The following is a 22,551-nucleotide window of genomic DNA, read 5'->3' as shown; positions in this document are numbered from 1 at the left end:
CAATAGGTATATTGGTTCGGCTATTCATTGCATATTCTTTGGATGACCAATATGTGTGAGTTGGTGGAACCGATCTTAATTCAGGTTATGTATCTTGGTATAACCGATCACAAAACCTAGACTTATGATTTGGTATGACCGGTACTAGTAATTGGTGTAACCGATCCTAAAGACATCTTCATGAGATGGTATGACCGATACTGGTAATTGGTGTGACTGATCATAAGAGTTTGTGTGACCGATCCTTGTAATTGGTATGACCGATCCTAGTGACTGATACGACCGATCACAAGTAGATACCTTGTGTAGATGGAACTGATCCTTGTAATGTGTATGACCGATCCTAGTGACTAGTATGACCGATCAAAAGTATGTACCATGTTTAGGTAGAACCGATCCATGTGATTGGTATAACCGATCCTAACCCATGTATGTGACTTGGTAGGACCGATCACAACTAACCATTGTGATTTGGTATGACCAATCACATAGTAAACTTGGAATTTTGGTAGAATTAATTCTAAACTTGTATGAAAGTGTGGTAGAACCGATTCCAATATGCAGATACATGTATATTCAGAACAAGGGTTTGCCGAGTAAAGATGTCAACATACTTTGAACATGAGCAGTAACTCTTATCATTTATTGTTCAAATATATTCCTTGGTACTCAAAGTGAGATCCTATACAGAAATAAATTGAGAATCTTTTGATTAAAGTTTTCGGTTTTATATGCTTTAATTACCAGCAATTAATGCATAGCTCTAGAGAATAAAAATTAGTAATGTGCATTTACTAATTAGAGATTTTCTATGAGAGATTTCAGAAAATATTAGACTGCATTTATTGGAATTAGGAAAATCGAATTTGGGCATTCATTGCATATCTTGAGTATATTTTCGGTTTTGGAAATTCCTTGGTGTCCAAACATCCTTGGTCTATAAATACCTAAGTTTGCATTTCTAGCAAAATATAAGAGCCAGACAAACTTCATTTCTTGTTGTTTCTGATGGAGCCATCTAATCGTGGAGGAAAGTATCCTAATTAGGTGAAATCTCTTACGACAGCTCGTTAAAGACTTGTGTGGGATCAAGAAGCTCTACGAGTACCGTTGGTGGGAAACTAGATAATTGCGTTGTTATTGTAGTTTTAGATTTGATTTGATTGTCTAACGGTCGTTGAAACTTTCATTGCACCTAGTTTGTTTATCCTTGAAAATCTTCTCTTATGATATACGATTCACTCAAACTAGATCAAAGTATCGACGGGATCTTTAGAACTATTGTTAGATCTAAAAACATCTTGTGATAATCCATTGTTAACAGGCCCCGTTCTGTGTGTGATTGATCACAAGAGATAAACATAGTTTAAAATAGTTATAATAATGCTAAACATATTAAAATATTAAGTCCTTAAGCATCTGTTATACATTTTCGGGATAATTGGTACAACGCTTTGCAAACTGTATGGCTTGTTCACGAGTCAGGGTGCCATGGTTTGTGAATCGAGTTCGCCAACCCACTAGACTATCGAACTCGATTGACCACGGTTCGTGGACCGGTTTCGTCAACTGCTAGCCTATTTATCTAACTTGTAAAAATCAGCTCACCACGGTTCGCCAACAGGGTTCGTGAACTGTTCCCAACTAAAACTTGAAATTTGCGAACTGGTTTGCCAACCTTTCTGTATTCCAATATCTCATATATCTATAGTTTGGGAAGTGGTTCGCCAACCTACCCTGAGTAGAAATTTCAATAAGTTCATATTTCTTTCTTTGATGTTTGAAACATTCCAAAGTGATATAATCACTTGCATGAGAAATTTTCAATTGATCCACAAATTAATTCATAGAACTAATATTGTTAAGGACCTTTGAACATCTAATCACTAAATCGCATTTCAAGATTCTTCACAAGACAACTTGACTCGAAACATCTTCTTTGTGAATCTACTATAAGTCATACAACATAATCTCAATAGATAGAATGACGGTATAGTGAGTAAAATAAAATGGTCTAGTCTTCGCATGCCTGATATCCAAAATTGACTTAGCATACTAGAAATCAAGATATATTTTTGATCACCTAACATTGACAACAGGCTTGAGATAACAAAACTTGTGGATTCAACCGAGCAATTCTCTAACAAATAATAAAATGGATTTACAAAAAAACGAGTACTTATTTTAAAATCCTCATAATATATGCTGAACTGACTAGTAAAAGCAATCCAGAACAATTTGAATTTGATTAGATAGTAACTGATCAAGCCAAAAACAGGCTCACAAGGTATCCGTTTTTCCTAATGCACTTCACTGGTTTGAATATTAAATAGTAGAGTCATAGAATATTTTGAAATCTAGTCAGATATATTGCACCAAGAAATCAGGTACAAAATAGTACCTGACTCGATTACCTCGTAATCAAATATATAAGCCAAACTAAATATTGAATCAAACATCAAACATCAAAAAGATAAACTAACATTTTATCCAAGACAATCATACGTAAGATCAAAGTCAAATAGCGAGTCCAACCCAAACCAACAAGATGAGTAAACAGGTGGGACACCCGGCTGATGTACATCCCGATATATGTCTTCCTAAGCTCAGCAAGTTAGGACGAGCACTATGATTGATGATTTCGCTTTTCTATAGCTTAACTGTAGCGAAATCCAACTACTATGATCCCTATTTTGTCTTGAATGCGGCCACTTCGCTCCGCTACAAAAAAAAGTTGATCAGATGTGATCCACCCTTACGTAAGCGATAAGACACGAAAACTTGAGTATCCATTTGAAAACTACTTTACGAAAACTGAGTTTCCATATGATTTTGGATGAAAACTTAGTTCCCGTTTCCAATTCTTATGTAAACTACTTACTTTGCACACTATATTTTAGGGATTTTCCAGATTTCCCTATATATATCGAAATATCGAATATGAAAAACAGTAATGAGAACTCAGTTTCTGTTTTGCGCTATAGTTTTTGTGCAGTTAAGCTAAGCGATGCCCCTCCCCATAATGAGGTGCATCTTCATTCTTATTTTTCTTAGCTATAATTAAGCGATAGCGAACCGAAATGCTAATCCATAGTGCTTCCCCTTAGGAATCAGGACTTCCATTTGAACGGATAAGACTTTATTATTAACAAGAGTGATTCTGGGCAGACCGCTCCTAAACCATCCCAAAACCGTCATGTGAGTGGGGAAGATGGAACCTAAATTGGGGCTCATTAAAGGGTGACCCGGGTCATCTGCGAAGTCTGAGCGGTTTTGGGGGAGTTTAGGGGAATAAAAATGAAGAATAAAAATGGAATGTATAAAGCTCTACAAGTACCGTTGGTGGGAAACTAGATTGCGTTGTTATTGTAGTTTTAGATTTGATTTGATTGACTAACGGTTGTTCAAACTTTCATTGCACCTAGTTTATTTATTCTTGAGAATCTTCTATTATGATATAATATTCACTCAGACCAGATCAAAGTATCAACGTGATCTTTAGAACTGTTATTAGATCTAAAGACATCTTGTGATAATCCATTGTTAATAGACCCCGTTCTGCGTGTGATTGATCACAAGAGGGTTCAAGTGTTGTTGTGCAGGTTTTTGAAGACAATAGAAGATATGAAGACGAAGAAAAATTCTTATTAGTTTCATATCTTATGGATTTAGTGCACAAACCTTGATCGGCTGGGATCCAACTAGAATCGATTTATCTTTGATATATCTGATTGATTAGTTGAGATCAACATCAATTAATAGTTTCTCTTTGAGATCTATATTGATTGATTGCGAATAGAAACTTAACTATTTCAGTAGTTATTGGATAGATTGATCTAACCAGAAAATGGAGTTTATTAGGTTATACATAAGAGCCTTTGTCAAAAACTCATCTTATCTTTAACAAGATTGATAAGAGTGGTTGCCAAATAGATTCTTCCTTTGTTGTTTGGAATACGATCCAAATGACTTGTTTTGTAAGTGTGTGACTCTAAAAGCCGAAGGCGCAGGAATACTGAGGGAACTAAGTATCTAGGGGTAGTCTTCTTGGTCTCAACTATACGAAGTTGATATTTAATTTTGTATAACGGCTTAATTCTGAGAGTATTCAAAACTGGACTACGTCCCGGGGTTTTCTGCATTTACAGTTTTCCTCATTAACAAAATCTTGTTGTGCCATTACTTTACTATTCCACATTATAATTGTTTTATTACAATTAAAGTAAATCGCACTTATACGTTGACTCCGTAATACTTGATAGTGATCCTATAGAGTTTCGTTTATTACCGAACCTATTATCATGTACACACTTTGTTGTCGTATCGTCTCGATCTTGTATCCATAGACAATCACACAAGTGATCTTGTTGTTGTATTGTCCCGATCTCGTATCCATAGACGATCACACGAAGTGTGAACCGAATTATCGTATTGTCTCGACTCTATCCATAGACGATCACATTCGGAAGAGGACTTATAGGTTGATAAATAAAAGATTGTGGTGTATTTGGGTACCCTCGTCTTTTCACCTTGTGTGATCAAATATGGACAAAGTCTGCCAAGAAGATAGCAAACCACAAGGTATACATTTGGTATATAGTACAAGTATGAAACCGAACCTTAAACTATAAGGATGAACGCAAGTGTTTAGATTAACGTACAAACTTTGCGATTGTTATCTATCTTTCCTGAAAGATATTACGAGAACCTCGATAACATAAAAGCAAGATCAGGATTCACGAACTATCAAGGTAAAGATAGTCGGACCTGGATTCACGAATCCCCAAGCGAAGTCTTTTAGTCGTAGACCTAAAAGGTCAATAGAAGACGACTCTAAAATCAACTAGGATACAAAGTGTCAGGGATTGATTTTCCCAGTTGATAGAGATGCTTTATTTATAATTTTCAAAGACCAAGGTTAGCTTAGAGTTCATGCTAAGATAACTTGAGAATCAAGCAAAAAATTTAGGTCTTCAAACTACAATAGAAGATTATCCACATAGGTTCGGTTACAGAACCGTGTATAATGATTATTCGGTTTGGCAAGTTAGCCAAAAAACTGAAAACTATTTGATGTTCATTTAAACACCTAAGAAATTAATCATGATACAAACACATAAGTGTTTAAGTAATCAATGAAGTCTTAGAAGTGTTTAAGAGAGTTATAGTAATGCTAAACATATTAAAATATTAAGTCCTTAAGCATCTGCTATACATTTTCGGGATAGTTGGTACAACGCTTTGAAAACTGTATGGCTTGTTCACGAGTCAGGGTACTATGGTTTGTGAATCGAGTTCGCCAACCCACTAGACTACCGAACTCGATTGACCACGGTTCGTGGACCGGGTTCGTCAACTGCTAGCCTATTTATCTAACTTGTAAAAATCAGCTCACCACGGTTCGCCAACCGGGTTCGTGAACTGTTCCCAACTAAAACTTGCGATTTGCGAACTGGTTTGCCAACCTTTCTGTATTCCTATATCTCATATATCTATGATTTGGGAAGTGGTTCGCCAACCTACCCTGAGTAGAAATTTCAATAAGTTCATATTTCTTTCTTTGATGTTTGAAACATTCCAAAGTGATATAATCATTTGCATGAGAAATTTTCAATTGATCCACAAATTAATTCATAGAACTAATATTGTTAAGGACCTTTGAACATCTAATCGCTAAATCGTATTTCAAGATTTTTCACAAGACAACTTGACTCGAAACATCTTCTTTGTGAATCTACTATAAGTCATACAACATAATCTCAATAGATAAAATGATGGTATAGTGAGTAAAATAAAATAGTCCAGTCTTCACATATCTGGTACGAAAGTTCTCCAAATGTCTTCGTCAATCTTCAGTCTTCAAGGACGATCTCTGATACTCAACTACAATTCTAACCTATCCAAAACTTGACTTAGCAGACTAGAAATCAAGATATATTTTTGAACACCTAACATTGACAACAGGCTTGAGATAGCAAAACTTGTGGATTCAACCGAGCAATGCTCTAAAAAATAATAAAATGGATTTACAAAAAAACGAGTACTTATTTAAAATCCTCATAATATATGCTGAACTGACTAGTAAAAGCAATCCAGAACAATTTGAATTTGATTAGATAGTAACTGATCGAGCCAAAAACAGGCACACAAGGTATCCGTTTTCCCTACTTCACTTGACTCGTTTGAATATTAAATAGTAGAGTCATAGAATATTTTGAAATCTAGTCAGATATATGACACCAAGAAATCAGGTACAAAATAGTACCTGACTCAATTACCTCGTAATCAAATATATAAGCGAAACCAAATCTTGAATCAAACATCAAACATCAAAAAGATAAACTAACATTTTTTCCAAGACAAATCAGACGTAAGATCAAAGTCAAATAGCGAGTCCAACCCAAACCAACAAGATGAGTAAACAGGTGGGACACCCGGCTGATATACATCCCGATATATGTCTTCCTAAGCTCAACAAGTTAGGCCGAGCACTATGATTGATGATTTCGCTTTGCTATAACTTAACTGTAGCGAAATCCAACAGCTATGATCCTTATCTTGGCTTCAATGTGGCCATTTCGCTCCGCTACAAGAAAAAGTTGATCAGATCTGATCCACCCTTACGTAAGCGATAAGACACGAAAACCTGAGTTTCCGTTTGAAAACTACTTTACGAAAACCGAGCTTCCATATAATTTTGGACGGAAACTTAGTTCTCGTATCCAATTCTTGTGTAAACTACTTACTTTACACACTAAATTTTAGGGAGTTTCCAGATTTCCCTATATATATCTGAAATATCGAATATAAAAAATAGTACACAAGAACTCAGTTTCTGTTTTGCGCTATAGTTTCCGAAATGCTAATCCATAGTGCTTCCCCTTACGAGTTAGGACTACCATTTGAAAGAATAAAACTTTATTAGTAACAAGAGTGATTCTGGGCAGACCACCCCCTAAACCATCCCGAAACCGTCATGTGGGGGAAGGTGAGACCCACGCTCAGGTAATTAATTAACAGGGGCTCATTAAAGGGTGATCTGGGTCCATCAACGGAGTTTTGCAACATTGCTAATGCGGGGACCGGAATTAATAAGGGTACCGTTTGAGTGGTCCGACGACCATGATCGGATATAACTCTTTTATCTCATATGAAACGGTATTCCTGGTAATTTCGGTCCCCAATTAAGAGTCTTGGAGTTTTGGGGGAGTTTAGGGGACGGTCTGTTCAGAATTTTTGTGTAACAATTGGTTTGAGAGAGATAGGAAGACGAAAATGACAGATAGGAAAGAGAAAACAAAAGATTCTTAATGCGCTTTCGATTATTTGTTTCCTTTTCTCCATTATTTCCTTCTAATTCATTGACGGGGTAATCAAGTGACTTTCCCTTGTCTATTCTTCCAAATTCCGCCACTTTATACTTCATTATTTTCTTTTTCCTTTTTTATGCTTTATACATTCCATTTTTATTCTTCATTTGAGTCTGAATTGTTCACTCAGATTTGGGTTCATCACAGAAATAATATTAGGTGTTTTAGTCTCTCGAAGTGCTGGTTTTTGAATGCTTTTGAGATGCTGAAGTTGGTTTCCAATAAGTAAAAGATTATAGAATTTGATTAATTTTGAGAATGGGTTGCTTTGAAGGGGGATGTATGAGTCCAGAGCTAGGGGAAACTGATTGTTTCTATGAAATTAGACCTGAATTCGTACATGAAGTTCCAAAGACACGATTTAAACCCAGGGTGAGTCATTTTGTATTTTATTTTTTCATTTCTGAATTTAAAATTTTTAGTTCTTAAAATTTGATGATTGTGCGGTGATTTCATAACAGGTTGGGAAAACACTTAGTATGAGAAAGTGGAATTCTGCGTTTACTCTTGATGGTCATTTGGATATAGCTAAAGTACTTAGCCGAATCCAACGCGGGGTAAGAGCTATTAGACACTGTTAAGTCATTTTTATTGGGTTAATTGTTACATTATAACGATCAGATGGTAGCATACTCTTAACAAAAACTGCGATAGAACTGTATGTTTTATGATATTTAAGGCAAAAAATGCAAACATTCACCTCAGTAGTTTCAGAATACAAGGAATATAGGATAATCGAGCAATTTTTTATCTGTTCGATTTGTGGCATTAGGACAGCAGTCTCCAGAATGTATGAGAAACCAGTTTCTGGGATACAACTAGAGAGATTGTTACAGCAGTAAAAGGTGGGCACAGAAAGTAGAAAATATATCCATATAATGGAATTCAGAAGCTAAAATAATAAGAAGAAGCTTTTCCCATGATTGTGCTTATAATTCATGTTTGTCTTACTTGTTCTCTCATCTAATTAGTTCATATGGTTCTCTTGGTCGATTATGTGTCAGAGATGCACCAAACTGAAAAGCGTCCAGGTTCAATTAGGCTATGAACATCTATTTACTTGTGTCATTTCCATGCTTACATGTTGTGTAATACTAAATGATAATAATAATTGGTGTGTTCTCATATCATTTGTCAAGTTCAAAGTGGTCAAGTGTCGTTTATTTAAATGTTATTTGTACAACTAGGGTGTTCATCCATCAATCAAAGGCGTGGTTTGGGAGTTCTTATTGGCTTGCTATGATCCTAACAGTACCTTTGAAGAACGGAATCAGCTGAGAAAACATAGGAGGTAGATAATTCTTTCAATTCAGTTCACTACATAATGCCCAGCAACTTCTAAACTCTTTCACAGGCTTCAGTATCATTCAGCTTCAATCTATTTGATGCTCACACAATACACTTAAATGAGGTGGAAGTCCATAGTTTAATATTTTTTTAGCCATTCTTCATCTTCTTCAAATCTTGACCTAAAAGGAATATAAATAAAATGAACGGTGTATTATTTATTCATTCAAATAATTCTTTGCATTTTTATCGGTCATGATAGAGAGCAGTATTCGGATTGGAAGGCTGAGTGCAAAAATATGGAGCCAATGATAGGTAGCGGAAGGTATATCACAATGCCCATCATCAGTGAAGATGGGAAACCAGTCCAGTATCCTTCTAATAACAATTGTGATTCAGATTCAGAACATAATGGAGCTGTTGCTGTTCTCAATGCCTTCCCCACAAAGCTTGACGTGAATGTTACTGAAGCTGCTGTAGAAAAGAAAGTGATTCAGTGGAAACTCGGCTTGCATCAAATTGGTAATCTTAATACAAGCATCTCATATTTCGAGTATATTTTAGTGACCATTTGTGGATTGTTTGCACTTCACATGTAACTCATTCTGTATGTATTGTCGCTAAACTAAACATCACAATGCCCCCTTATATACCTGCGAATATATGATTTTAAGTTTTAGTTCATCATGACTAATAAAGAAAAATATGACAATAGATTTCTACGTTCTTATAATGCAAAGTTCATTCTAAATTTCTTTCCAAAAAAGTAGTTCACTGTATGACATATCTAGAAATTGTTGATTTATGTTATACAGCGTCATTTGCAAGTGAAGAATAAACAATCCCTGTCATCATTCTGTTTTGGTACTATAACAATGCGGTTGTGCCTAACATTATCTGTTATAAAACTCTGGGTGACAGGTTTGGACGTTCATCGCACAGATAGAACACTTGTATTTTATGAAAGTGCAGCTAATCTGGCGAAGCTTTGGGATATTCTCGCAGTGTATGCGTGGATGGATAAGGACATTGGATATTGTCAAGGTAATTAGTTGGCTAATATTTGTCCCATCAAAGAAAAAGCTAAAAGATAGGGTTCATTAAAATATCAGTAATTGATGGGTCACGGCACATTTATTCTTCTCCAGGAATGAGTGATCTTTGCTCTCCAATGGTAATTCTAGTCGAAAATGAAGCTGATGCATTTTGGTGCTTTGAACGCTTAATGCGCAGGGTGGTATGCATCTCTGAACTTATGCTCATATTGGTTCATATTGAATAAAAATGCGATAATTAATAATTTGTGTTTAACATGGTATGGAAGGATTTTGTGTCACTTTGACATGCGATATTTTTTATACACAAGAAAGTTACATCAGACATGCTGTCCTGGTATATCCGAGTACTGCATCGGTTGCATCTTTTATTTTATATCGGTTCCTGTTTCCCACTATATATTAACAAATCAGCTGCTTTTATATTGTCACATGATCGGAGTGTTACCGTGGATATGTCAGCAACTTATCTTCTGCTTACGCAATTTTATGTGCTTTAGTGTCATGAATTTCAAGAAACGATTACATAACTCACCCTGTATCCGTAGTCTATACTCTTCCCTCTTATTTTCCCCAAATCCAGGTCGTGTGTTGTAGTTCATTCATGTATACCATCAGAGGATGCAGTATTAAGTTTTCTTTTATACTTCATAAGCTTTAGGGGAGAGTGATTGGAAAGTATTATGCCACTGACTGACAACAGAATATATAATACCCTGCATTTAAGTATTCTTGAATTGAAACCTCTTCCGGATCACCTCAGATATGTGTATTTAGGTGATAAGGAAGAGTTACCGGTGATTATTAAGGAAGTGAATCCATTTGACCGATAACACATTTGTGCAGCCTGATACTCTCCCACCATTAGATTCCCGTTGCTTAAGAGTTGGAATTCTCCCCGCCATTTTTTGCAGCTGAGAGAAATTTCTTCCTTATATTGATCTGTTTAAACATTGACCATGCCTTTCTTATTTTCTCGCATATCACTCATTTGCTTGAGTAGTGACTACGACTAATTTCTTCTGAGTAATTGCACTGCTAGATTCACTCATAGTAAATTATCAACTCACAAGATCGGATTATATTCTCAATGTCAACCGATTTTCCTCTTCAAGATTATTAGTATTACTTTGAGGAAAGATTGAACTCAACTGGGTCAAATTCAGAGTCAAGTACCCAAACTCAAAGCAAGTCATAATCTCATATGCTAATGCAAAATCATCCCACATGTAAACACTTAGGGTCACAAGATGAAACTCTAGGATCCCGCTAGAGTTAGTTGAGGCTATTCCTTCTGCTCAGGTGGAACTTGGGGTCAGGTTTAGCTCTCAGAATGAGGTCATAACCCACACGTCTTATCACGCCGAACAACGATGTAAATGTGGTCATGAAACAAATTCAAACCAGCTCAAGCAACCAACTCCCAGTTTACAGGGGGCTGTTTTTCATGTAACGATACTTTGATGGTTTAGGTATCCGATGAGTTCCTTTCGGTTCGTGCTGCTCTCACATATACATATAAACTCTTGGCCCTTAATCAAGTTCAGTTTGAACTTTAAACCTTTTTATTCATTTATTTTTTATTTTATTATTATTTTTTCCCCCTGTAGTCTATTTCTAACTGGAACGAATTAGCTCTTTGTTTGAAACCAATTTTTTTTTTCTCCGACTGGTTTGCATTTTGCATCTTTCACATTTTATTCAATCCCTTGACTCAAATTTTTTTTTTTTTTTGATTGAAAGCGAGGAAATTTTAAGTGCACAAAAAATTCAGTTGGGGTTCAGTCACAACTCAGCACACTAGCAGAAGTACTGAGAGTTGTTGATCCAAAGCTTCATCAACATATAGGTATGCTTTTCTCGCATTTCATTTAAATTGGTAAGGGGAAAATGCTTTCAAGTAAGGGGGTTGTACAACTTGTACTTGTATTATCTTTAGTAAAGCATTTGCTCCCTGAATAAATCAAGTCCTTACTCCCAACTTAAGTATACAACATTACAACTTAAAATGGTAAGCTGACATTTTTCGTGCCTAAATTTTTTTTTTTTTTTTGTGTGTGTGTGTGTGTGTGTGGGGGGGGGGGTGGGGGGGGGGGGGGGGGGGGCGCTCGCGCGCGGGTGTGTATGTCTGGCTCAAATAATAATATAGTATAAGTAATCAACACATTGGCACCAAATAAAGAATCTTACTTAATCCCAACGTAAAATGTTGCTTAGGAAAAAGAGGCTTGAGTTTTGTGCTTATAGCTTAGTTATAATTTTGTAACTCTTTTCCCTTTTATTAAGGACGCAAAAGAGGATTGATAATCTGTATTATCAAATCTACAATCAAATCTGTCATTGATCCCACATAAAAATCAAAGACATTATTCAACCATGCAAATATCACTTGATACTAAGGACAACCAATTACCAATGTCTTTTACATTTTTCAGTGTCATAATCTCATTTATGATGTTGTTTAAGCTTTAACTATTTGATGCAATGAAAGAAAATGAACTCCTGACGTAGATAAGTTTCCAATAACAGAGGATCTAGATGGAGGCCAGTATCTATTTGCATTCCGGATGTTGATGGTACTTTTCCGTAGAGAATTCTCAGTTGTGGATGCCATGCACCTTTGGGAGGTATGCCACAGACTAGAAGTCGGTTGATTTTAAAAATTGCAGTTACTCTTGAAGGTTTAAAATTCTCAGTTGTGTAGTATGTTTCAGTTACTCTTGAAGGTTTACAAATTTCAGCTTATCCATCTCATGCATCTCTTTGAGTTGTAGCTCTATTGTTGTACATCTGATATTACACATAACCTACTTATAAAACTGAATAGCAGAACTTTCTTTCTTTTCTTGTCGGTCATCATGGTTGATCTCAGATGATGTGGGCCATGGAATACAACCCAAACACGTTCTCTGCGTATGAGGAGTTGTATGAAGATACAACTAAGTGCAGACTGCCGAAGGAAAATGATATGCAGCTGAAGAAGTATGGAAAATTTGAGAGGAAAAATGTGAAGGCTGGATCAGAAGATTCACTATCTATCTTCCTTGTTGCAAGTGTTCTTGAGGCCAGGAATAAGCGGTTTCTGAGGGAGGCCAAGGGTTTGGATGATATTATTAAGGTGGGTTCATTGGGTTAAGATGTTTCTTCTCCCATTGCGTAAATTCATCTCAGATAATTCCCACTATTTTTTCCTTACCTGAAAGTTCTGTGGCAGATCTTGAATGATATAAATGGAGACATAGATGCCAAGGAAGCTTGTAAGGAGGCACTGAATGTTCAAAAGAAATACTTGAGAAAGGTAAGTTCACATCATGCTCTTTTACACATGCGCTCAAACCCCTACTGTTGACTCATACATAAACTTGAGTGTCTTTTTCAATCATTTTCCTGGGTTTCTTTCCTTCTGTAAGTTACATAGCGGCTCTTCCTACCAGTAATCAAACATCTTCCAGAAAACTTTCCCAAGATTGCTAACTTCATGTTTTTTTTTTGCAGATCAAAAAATTGTAAATAAGAAGGCTGCATTTTCACACAAATTGTCACTTTCGAATCCAATTTCTGCACCCAGCCAGTCAAAAGAGTGACTAATGGAGTGCATAAAAGAGGATTCTTATTATCTGTACCAATTCAGTTATACGAGCCTTGTTTGTATTATCAACCCATGTACCCAAGCTTGTAAAATAGGGTTCCCATATTGGCTAATTTGTTGTTTTGTATGTTGAAACAAGTAGAGTTGTTAAACGCCTAGAGTTTGTGTCATATGTGACGGCTCAAATTTGGTTGACTATAAAAATATCTTTGAATGAATGTAGTTCATAACTGCTGCTCAAATTCATCACAGTCACTCAATCATTTGTTAATAATTCTCTGCGAGCTGACTTTGAAGTAATTAGAGATGAAAAAAGGACACATTTGTAATAGTTCGATATTTTGCCAGCTCTAGAAAGATAACAATGTTAACTCCATGCTTGAATTGCAAAATTCTCCATTATACAGTGAATCATGATTTCATAGAAGCATTCCAAGTTTCCAACATTCATCTTTGCATTACCAGAACAACTAGCATCTGGTTGGCGGTCGCAACATTCAGATTATGGATCCAGCCAAGCTTTGAATTCTAATGAAAAAGAATACCCAAAGTCTCAGATTCAGAATCACAAGTAACACTTTGTTGCAGTCTTTCATGTCGAGTCCAGCAAAAAGGGCCAAGGCCAGCCAAAAAGATTTAGGAGTCTGTCAGACAACCGCACGACCACCACAGCAGGCCAAGGCCAAGCTGAGAACGATCATCTGCAGCCGCAGGGCCTACATCATAGGCCTGCGTGCCATTAATCACGCTCTGGTCGTGACTGCGGTTCCTGTCTCCTTAGAACTCAAGGATACAGAGGTACGAGCCTATAGAACAGATCCTGTTCAAGTAAGGTCGTGTCCGGTTTCCCGATTCCGCTCCCTTTAAACCACTCTCCGTTACGCAGCCTTGTCGGTGTGAGACCAAAAGGAACATCTGAACCTTATATATACGCACTTTTAGAAGGTCGCAAGTTCGAAACCTGTATGGGACGCTTGGATATAAATTTTAACAATGAGGATATGGGTCAGTTCAGGTGATAAAGTAGCCACGTACCAGACATAAACGTAAATCCTCTAACACACGATTGCCACTAATTCTAGTGGTTGATATGAACTAAGACAAGGAGTGCGGTGCTATCACACTTCATTATGGAGCAGAAAAGTAACTAGAGAAGTACTCCCAAGTCTTCATACTACCGATTACATCTTCCGACTTAAACCAAAGATAACAGAGAACACCACCGGATTGATGGCGGATTTAAATGGTGACAATCTTGATATTTTGTCTCGATTTGAGTCGAATAACTACGATCGAATGAAAGAATTGAAGGCTTTCGATGAGACTAAAGCCGGAGTAAGAGGCTTAGTTGATGCAGGAATTAAAGAGATCCCAAGGATTTTCATTTCCACAACAGCCGCGGACGATGACATGAAGAAGAAGAAGAAGGCCGGATCATCATCGAAAGAATTTAGCATCCCTGTTATAGACCTCGGAGACATCAAGAAAGGGGATGATCATCAACGAAAAATGATCGTTGATCAAGTCATGAGCTCATGTGAGAATTTCGGTTTCTTTCAAGTAGTGAACCATGGTGTTCCCGAAAATCTCATGGATGAAATGCTCAAAAAAGTCCACATGTTTCACGAACAACCAGCTGAGGCTAAAGCTTCCCTTTATATACGTAATTTTGCACTAAAATCTACCTATGTAAGTAATTTTGATCTTTTCCAAGCAGCGGCTGCTAACTGGAGGGACACTTACTACTGTTCCTTGGCTCCTACACCTGCAAAACCAGAAGAAATTCCAATTATTCTAAGGTAATGTATAGTATAATTTTACTGTACTGCCGTAAGATACGAATTTGCTAGAAGGAAAATTTATAAATTTATATTTGTGTACCTTCTCTTAGGGATACCATGATGGAGTACTCAGATCAGATTGAAAAATTAGGATTGAAAGTGTTCGAGTTAATATCAGAGGGTCTGGGATTGAGGCGAAACTATCTTAAGGATATGGAATGTGCTAAAGGTTGGGCTCTTCTCTGTCACTACTATCCAGAGTGCCCCCAACCGGAACTCACTGTTGGCACATCCAAACACGCTGATTCAGATTTCCTCACTATACTGCTACAAGATGACCACATTAGTTGTCTTCAGGTACTTCATAAGAATCAATGGGTTGATGTCCCTCCTGTACATGGTGCTCTCATTGTGAACGTCGGTGATCTTTTACAGGCAAGTAGTATTTCATTCTAGAGCTAGCATTCTTGTCATTCGAATTTCTCAATGCAAATAGTCTGGGAAAATTTTGAATAGATCAGAGTAACTTATGCAGCCTCGAACAAGTACTCTCCAGCCCCCTAAATATTTTTTCCCCCTCAATGCAGCTTATATCGAATGATCGGCTTAAGAGTGTGGAGCACAGGGTCCTAGCCAACCTTAAAAATCCCCGAGCGTCAGTTGCGTGTTTCTTTAACGGCACTCATCTGGAACAACCAACAAGAAAGTATGGACCTATCAAAGAGTTGTTCTCAGAAACCGACCGTCCTAAGTATCGCGAAACAACGATAGACGAGTATATAAAACACTATAATGCAAAAGGTCTTGACGGAAAATCTGCACTAACATTATTCAAGCTTTGAACAGTCCCGTCCACACCACAGATATATCAACCTGAATGTAGCCAAGCTTGTAAAATAGGGTGTTCATATTGGCTAATAAGTTGTTTTGTATGCTAAAAACAATTAGAGTTGTTAAACGCCTAAAATTTATGTCTTGCTCTCTAATGCATATGTACCGACTCAAATATCTTTTGATACGTGAAATTTACAACTGTTGCTCAAATCTATGTCCAATCTTTGATAAAGGCACATTGCCGTTACTGGATGACTTACTAATCAATAAGCTGCAAGCTAATTTTGAAGTAATTAGAGATACACAAACCTACCACGTTAATAAATTGGTTGTAGGTTGAAGGATAAGTTCCTCGGATATGAATGGAAAAAATCTTCATCATACAGTGAATTATTATTTCATAGAAACATTCCAAAAATATCCATCTTTGCATTAACAACTTGTATCTTGTCCTATATACTATATTCCCTCCGTCCCACTATTAGATGACCTACTTAGTATAAAAATTTTCCCACTATTAGTTGACCTATTTCATTAAACAAGGGGATACTTCTAAAATTATCCTTTTGATTGATTATCGGTAGTCTAACAAATATGTATAATTTCATATACCCTTGTTTATATTTGTTACGTAGGTGTTTTAAAATGCTTTTCAATGGTACAAAGTTTAAGAAAATCCATGGTATAGTTTGGGATGTAAATCAATTCTAAATTTTACAAATTATTATCTATAATGGTATAATTGTAAAAAATACTCCCTTCCATTCATTGTCTTAAGAATTGTGCAAACTTGAACTAGGTCATCTAATAGTGGGACGGAGGGAGTAGTAAATTGTGTCAACTTAACTAAATTAATTAGTGCGGTGGAATGATTTTTCATGTTGATTCTCAAAAACATTTTCCAACTTAGGATTCTCTAATTAAGTCTATAGATTTTGGTACTTATTGTATTCTGTTTTTTTTTTTGCCTGTTGTAGGGGATTTTAATTATTTGATCAGCCGCAAGATTTTCTTACTAATCAAAAGATCTTTGTCATTAATGCGGTTTAATTACCTTAGCTATAAAAGATGGTTTTGGAAGAGATTATAGATACAATGTTTTTTTGACAATCTCGAGAGTTTTCTAAATATTTGCATTATGAGTAGAAATTCGTTTGATTTCTTAAGGCTAGAGAGGAGCAAGTGAGTGTTCAGTTTAAGGTTTTTTTTACAAATTTTCTTAACAATACAATGGAGAAAACCCAAATGATGGTGGATTCAAATGGTGACAACCAGAATAATAATTATGATCGAATGAAAGAATTGAAGGCTTTCGATGAAACCAAAATCGGGGTGAGAGGATTAGTTGATTCAGGAATCAAAACGATCCCAAAGATTTTTATTTCCACCAACGGATGATGCTGACATCAAGAAAAATTTGGATTCCTATCCCGAATCATCAAAAGAATTTAGCATTCCTATTATCGACCTTGGAAACATTAAAAAAGGCGATGATCGGAAGCGTAAGATGATCATTGATCAAGTCATAAGCTCATGTGAGAATTATGGTTTCTTTCAAATAGTGAACCATGGAGTTCCCAAAAATCTTATGGATGAAATGCTGGAAAAAGCATGCATGGTTCATGAGCAACCGGCTGAGGCTAGAGCTGCCTTATACACGCGTAATCGTGATATAAAATCTAGTTATGTAAGTAACTTCGATCTTTTCCAAGCACCAGCTTCAACCTGGAGGGACACTTACTACTGTCACATGGCTCCAGTACCCCCAAATCGGAAGAAATTCCAGTTTTTATCAGGTAAATTATTACTGCACATTATTATGGTAATATTTTAATTCGTTAATAAAAACTAGAGTATTATTTCATACTTTGGCGTCATTTAGTGGGAAAAAAAAATGGCAGCGAGAAGCTAATTTTCTGATTGCATATTCCTCTTATGAATCTCTATGATGCTACCAAAAAAATTGAATGTTGATGTATATGACCATAATCTACCACTTTAAAAATCATATGTTAAATAATAAAAGTTGAAATTAAAGTGGTTTTGCATAAAGGGATGCACTCATTTTTAACATCAAGGTAGAGCTTCAAAAATTTATCTTCAAATTTGTTGCAATATGGGTTTTACAAAAACAAATGACGCCAAAATATTAAGATAATGTGATTCTAACCATGTCCTTGGATCCTCTCCCTTTTTTCTAAATGGATATTTACCCACTTTTCAATGTAATACTGTATTTACAATCAACATTGTATGAATTTTGGATTTATTTATCTTTTAGTTAAATGGTTTAATTTTTTACCTTCCTATTATAAAATATACTCAATCTCCATATTTTTTTATTAGTTTTTCGAAAATGATATCCTTATCGAGAACCGGGTCTCGCGGGCTGTTCCGTGTGACATAACCTTGAATCTTATTCATCGTAAAAATCTGTCACTGCTAGTCTTCGGATAGGGCGGGAGAACTCAAACCTCAACCAATGTAGCACTGCTATTGACTTTTATGGCCCAATTATTCTTTTTTATAGGTAAACAAAATATTTATATAATTTATTTACATTTCAAAATACAAGCAGTAATTAATGTTTATATATATTTTTCAAAAAACATTTTTTTTGAGCAAATGTATTTATGCATAAAGAGATTATATCACACCGATTGATAAAAGAGAAGGATAAACTAATTTGGTTATTGATATTTTTACCTCGCATCTTTTCAATTTGAAAATAGGCATGATACAGTTAGAAACAATTATTTTTTGTTAACAATACCTGACATAATTAACCTAATCTGACTAGTTTATTTTATTTGAATTTTGGAAAATAATAAATTTAGTAAACATTAAAAAGAAAAAAATATTTTTTTATCCAAAATTATAATTTTTAAATTGTGGATAAACTCATATTTTGAAGAGGTTCATGTGTAAATATTGTTTTGATGAATCTATAATGAGTAGACACTTATAAAAGACAAAATCATAAAGAAATTATTGTGTATTTTCTCTTAGGGAAACGATAACAGAGTACTCGGTTCAGATGGAAAAATTATGTTTGGAATTGTTGGAGTTAATCTCTGAGGGCCTGGGGTTGAAGCGGAACTATCTCAAGGACATGGAACTTGCTAAAGGTTGGGATTTTCTCTGTCACTACTATCCGGAGTGTCCCCATCCAGAACTCACTTTTGGGATACAAAAACATACTGATGCAGATTTTCTTACTATACTGTTGCCGGATAACCACATTAGTGGTCTTCAAGTACTTCATAAGAATCAATGGGTTGATGTCCCTCTTGTACATGGCGCTCTAATTGTAAACATTGGTGATCTTTTCCAGGAAAGTATTTAATTCTAAGATAATATTGTTTTCTGAACGTTTAAATATTTAATCAAGGGGTTTACTAGTATATCTTCAGTTGCTTAATGTTTTTTGTTTTTCCCTCTTGATGCAGCTTATAACCAATGATCGACTCAAGAGTGTGGAGCACCGGGTCATATGCAACCTTGAGAAACCCCGAATGTCATTCGCGTGTTTCTTTAACGGCACTCATCTTGAACCATCAACAAGGAAGTATGGACCTATAAAAGAGTTGCTGACAGAGACCGACCGTCCTATATATCGAGAAACAACAATATACGAATACCTTACGACCCATTATGGAAAGGGTCTTGATGGAGAATCAGCCCTAACTGCACTATTCAAGCTTTGAAGAGTTTCTTAATAAATGAGGATGGCCTACAATTTTCGAATTCATGGTGCTGGTTCACACCTTAATTTTCATGTACTAATATATTATTGGATAAGACGACAAGCCCTTTTCAATTAGCGTATGTGAATTTGATTTCATTTAAATAAAATGTTTGTGGCTGCAATTAGTGATTGCGTTTCAATAATATATATGAATTATGATTTCATTTCAATAAAAATATTCGTGGTTGCAATTATTTTTAAGAGTGACCTTTTTTGTTTAAAAAGATAACCAAATAACTTGTGATTTTTTACTTTTTTTTTAATCTTGAAGCTAACAACACAAGCAATTGCCAGCCGAATCTGGGTGTAAAACATAAGAATAAATAGTAATACCACTTGAAGTTTGAGAAATGTATACTCCCAGCACATATGTAATAAAACTCTCACATGAATTACAAATTGTCGAATTGACTCATTATAAGTTTATAATTTTGATATCCTACATCTATAAAATTAAGGCATGCTACATAAACTAACAAATGACCGTCAGGATCATATTTGACCTAGCTATTTGTTTATAATTTTCTATCTCATAATTCTCATTTTTTATTATAATTGAGTTTCCCCAAAATTACCTTTTGTAAAACTCTTCATGAAACTTCTTCATAAATGAACGCAATCTTGTAGTAAATTTATTTCACATGTGTGTTTCTCTTATGTCGTATTTTGCTTTGATAGTTGGCTGTTGTCTGCTGGCTAACTTTTTCTTTACCTTCTTGGTTTACGGTCTTATTACTGACTATATATAATGTCAGTTGTAATTTTTTTCATTGTAATGAAAGAATCTTTCAATACAACTATGGTACCATACAAATAAATGCAAGATTCTCTAATCTTTTTGATCTAAATCTCGCTCATGTTCTATTTTTCTTCTTCATATAAATTTCAATCTTTTTCTTTTTCTTCATCTAATTTTCTTTAATTCTTCTTTTATCAGTTGATGATTTGTGAGTTCTCTTCAAAAAGGGAATATTCAACCTTAATTTCGATCGCAAAAGTTCCTTTGTGTAATATTCTGATATTCGGCAGTGGTTGGTTGAATGAAATATAAGTAATGGTTTTTCCTTTCCTAATTAACACTGAGGCCTGATGGATACACTTGAGTGATCTATGGATGAGTGACCTCCCAGGAAGTTTTTGTTGGGATATTGCACCGATGCCCATTGAAAACCCCACACTGTCGGATATCCCCAGTGTCTAAGTGGGGTTCGTATCGGTGGAGGGTCGGGGAATTACACTCTGTGTTTCTGAAATTAAAGGAATAGCATAAATATTACTAACTTAATTGAAGTATAAGAAGATTACACTAATTTGGTTGCCAAAAATGGGTGCCAAAGAAAAATATGTAATACATATACCCTAATAAATTACTCAATATGAACACTTGTCATGTGAGAAAGGGCGATACATACCATTTATCCATTTTCTCTTCTGCTTTATAAAGACTTGTACCGCAACCACGTCAATCTATCAATCGCAACTTCAATGTAAATAAGAGATTAAAAAAAATGTACTCAGATGATCTAGTGAAAATAATACTTTATGGAGTCATATTTTGGTGTCATATTTTGAAATGTTAATTAGATGATCTAGTGAAAATAATACTTGGGTGGTGATCTTGTTGGTTGAAAATGTACATTATTGATTAATCGAAATTGTGTCTTATGCTCATGTTGGATGTCACTTCGAGTTCGGATCTCCATTTGGGTTTGATCCTGGTCCGGAACTCGGGGTCTTACAAGTTGGTATCAGAGCTCTAGGCTTTAGATATTGAATGAGACCAAATATAAAATATTGTTGTATATCGATACACATGCTTGTTTGATTTGATTGGTATATTGCTTATTTCATGTATTAGTTGTATTATTATTTTTGTGTGATTCATGTAAATTGTAAATTGTGTGTTAGATTGAGTTGTATTTGGAATTTGATATGATAAGTATATCCTAAATTTCGGGCCGAAATTTCTTTTAAGGGTGGTAGAATGTAACACCTGTATTTTTAGCTACTGTTTCGGGTCGGGTTATACCCGGATTAATTAACCTTGTGGATTAGTTTGTTGTTCCTTAACCTTAGCCTAGTGATAGACACATTTATGTGTCTATTTTCATCTCTTTTGTGTATTTTGTTAGTACCCATTTGTTCTTATTACGGTGTTTTTATGTTTGTTTAGGTGTTTTTGGAGAAAATACCCTTCTGTGGAAAGAGTTGCTAAAAAAGTGATGATTTACACCCCGGAGAAAAGTACTAAAGGCACCCCAGAAATGCACCGGAAACGTCCCAGAAATGTCCCGGAGGAACCCAGAAAAATTACTATTTCCACCCAAGAATTACTATTTCAGCCCAAATTGCAAAAGGGACACCCGTACAGGATTAGGGGGAGGCCAGTTTTCTTCCCATTTTGTTATAAAGATTTTTCGTGGTTGTAGTAATGAGGTTCAAACTCTCGGACTTGTGAAGGATAATTTTTTAGACTTAATAAATAATTATACAAAAATATTAACAGTTTGGGCGAGAGGTAACCAAAACACTAGATTCCACTATTATGCAAAATTGAATGATAAATATTTCAAAACTCAATTCAATTCTTAAGTCCTCTTTTATCTTTAATTCACTATCAATCATACAGATTCTCAAACATTATTTGTAAACCTTAAGCATAGATTATCAAGAGATTAAACCAAGCATAACCTATCAAACTGAATAACAAATAATTAAGACAATCATTCAAATAATTTAAAACTCTGCAAAAGCAGCGATTAGGTGAATTATATAATTAAATGAAATAGTTACCCATTTATGTTGCGTGAATAGCTTCCTCCATTGCCTTGGTTACGAGGGAATTAGTCGCTCATCATGTTGGAAAACCTCTCAAAGAATTTCATTG

The 22,551-nt window shown here is 35.4% G+C and overlaps 3 protein-coding genes and 1 pseudogene across 3 annotated transcripts; 3 read left to right on the top strand and 1 right to left on the bottom strand.

Moving 5' to 3' along the window:
- The first annotated feature begins 7,300 nt into the window (after nucleotides 1-7,300).
- Nucleotides 7,301-13,551, top strand: LOC113296888 (TBC1 domain family member 15-like). The gene is made up of 11 exons (XM_026545248.1): nucleotides 7,301-7,742; nucleotides 7,832-7,927; nucleotides 8,558-8,661; nucleotides 8,920-9,179; nucleotides 9,579-9,701; nucleotides 9,806-9,894; nucleotides 11,456-11,561; nucleotides 12,242-12,339; nucleotides 12,585-12,830; nucleotides 12,927-13,010; nucleotides 13,208-13,551. The coding sequence occupies exons 1-11, from the start codon at nucleotides 7,629-7,631 to the stop codon at nucleotides 13,220-13,222; spliced, it is 1,335 nt and encodes a 444-aa protein (XP_026401033.1). The 5' UTR covers nucleotides 7,301-7,628; the 3' UTR covers nucleotides 13,223-13,551.
- Nucleotides 13,552-13,942: 391 nt separating this feature from the next.
- On the bottom strand, nucleotides 13,943-14,139 carry LOC113300923 (annotated as a pseudogene).
- A 276-nt stretch (nucleotides 14,140-14,415) lies between these two features.
- Nucleotides 14,416-16,126, top strand: LOC113296887 (1-aminocyclopropane-1-carboxylate oxidase homolog 1-like). Its single transcript, XM_026545247.1, has 3 exons — nucleotides 14,416-15,100; nucleotides 15,193-15,517; nucleotides 15,670-16,126. The coding sequence occupies exons 1-3, from the start codon at nucleotides 14,532-14,534 to the stop codon at nucleotides 15,922-15,924; spliced, it is 1,149 nt and encodes a 382-aa protein (XP_026401032.1). The 5' UTR covers nucleotides 14,416-14,531; the 3' UTR covers nucleotides 15,925-16,126.
- Nucleotides 16,127-17,423: 1,297 nt separating this feature from the next.
- LOC113294490 (1-aminocyclopropane-1-carboxylate oxidase homolog 2-like) lies at nucleotides 17,424-19,623 on the top strand. The gene is made up of 3 exons (XM_026542887.1): nucleotides 17,424-17,712; nucleotides 18,940-19,226; nucleotides 19,366-19,623. Exons 1-3 carry the CDS (start codon nucleotides 17,424-17,426, stop codon nucleotides 19,621-19,623), a joined length of 834 nt encoding a protein of 277 aa, XP_026398672.1.
- The last annotated feature ends 2,928 nt before the right edge of the window (nucleotides 19,624-22,551 follow it).

This window comes from Papaver somniferum, chromosome 7 (assembly GCF_003573695.1).
Source record: "Papaver somniferum cultivar HN1 chromosome 7, ASM357369v1, whole genome shotgun sequence".
Classification (NCBI taxonomy): domain Eukaryota; kingdom Viridiplantae; phylum Streptophyta; class Magnoliopsida; order Ranunculales; family Papaveraceae; genus Papaver; species Papaver somniferum.
The sequence above is the reverse complement of the archived record's forward strand: the minus strand, read 5'-3'. Positions and strand labels throughout refer to the sequence as shown.

Coding starts and splice junctions, on each gene's coding strand:
- LOC113294490 (XM_026542887.1), top strand. CDS start 17,424: ATGATCATTGATCAAGTCATAAGCTCATGTGAGAATTATGGTTTCTTT. Junction 17,713..18,939: donor GAAATTCCAGTTTTTATCAG/GTAAATTATTAC, acceptor AAACGATAACAG/AGTACTCGGTTCAGATGGAA. Junction 19,227..19,365: donor TTGTACATGGCGCTCTAATT/GTAAACATTGGT, acceptor CTCTTGATGCAG/CTTATAACCAATGATCGACT.
- LOC113296888 (XM_026545248.1), top strand. CDS start 7,629: ATGGGTTGCTTTGAAGGGGGATGTATGAGTCCAGAGCTAGGGGAAACT. Junction 7,743..7,831: donor AGACACGATTTAAACCCAGG/GTGAGTCATTTT, acceptor ATTTCATAACAG/GTTGGGAAAACACTTAGTAT. Junction 12,831..12,926: donor GTTTGGATGATATTATTAAG/GTGGGTTCATTG, acceptor GTTCTGTGGCAG/ATCTTGAATGATATAAATGG.
- LOC113296887 (XM_026545247.1), top strand. CDS start 14,532: ATGGCGGATTTAAATGGTGACAATCTTGATATTTTGTCTCGATTTGAG. Junction 15,101..15,192: donor GAAATTCCAATTATTCTAAG/GTAATGTATAGT, acceptor ACCTTCTCTTAG/GGATACCATGATGGAGTACT. Junction 15,518..15,669: donor ACGTCGGTGATCTTTTACAG/GCAAGTAGTATT, acceptor CCCTCAATGCAG/CTTATATCGAATGATCGGCT.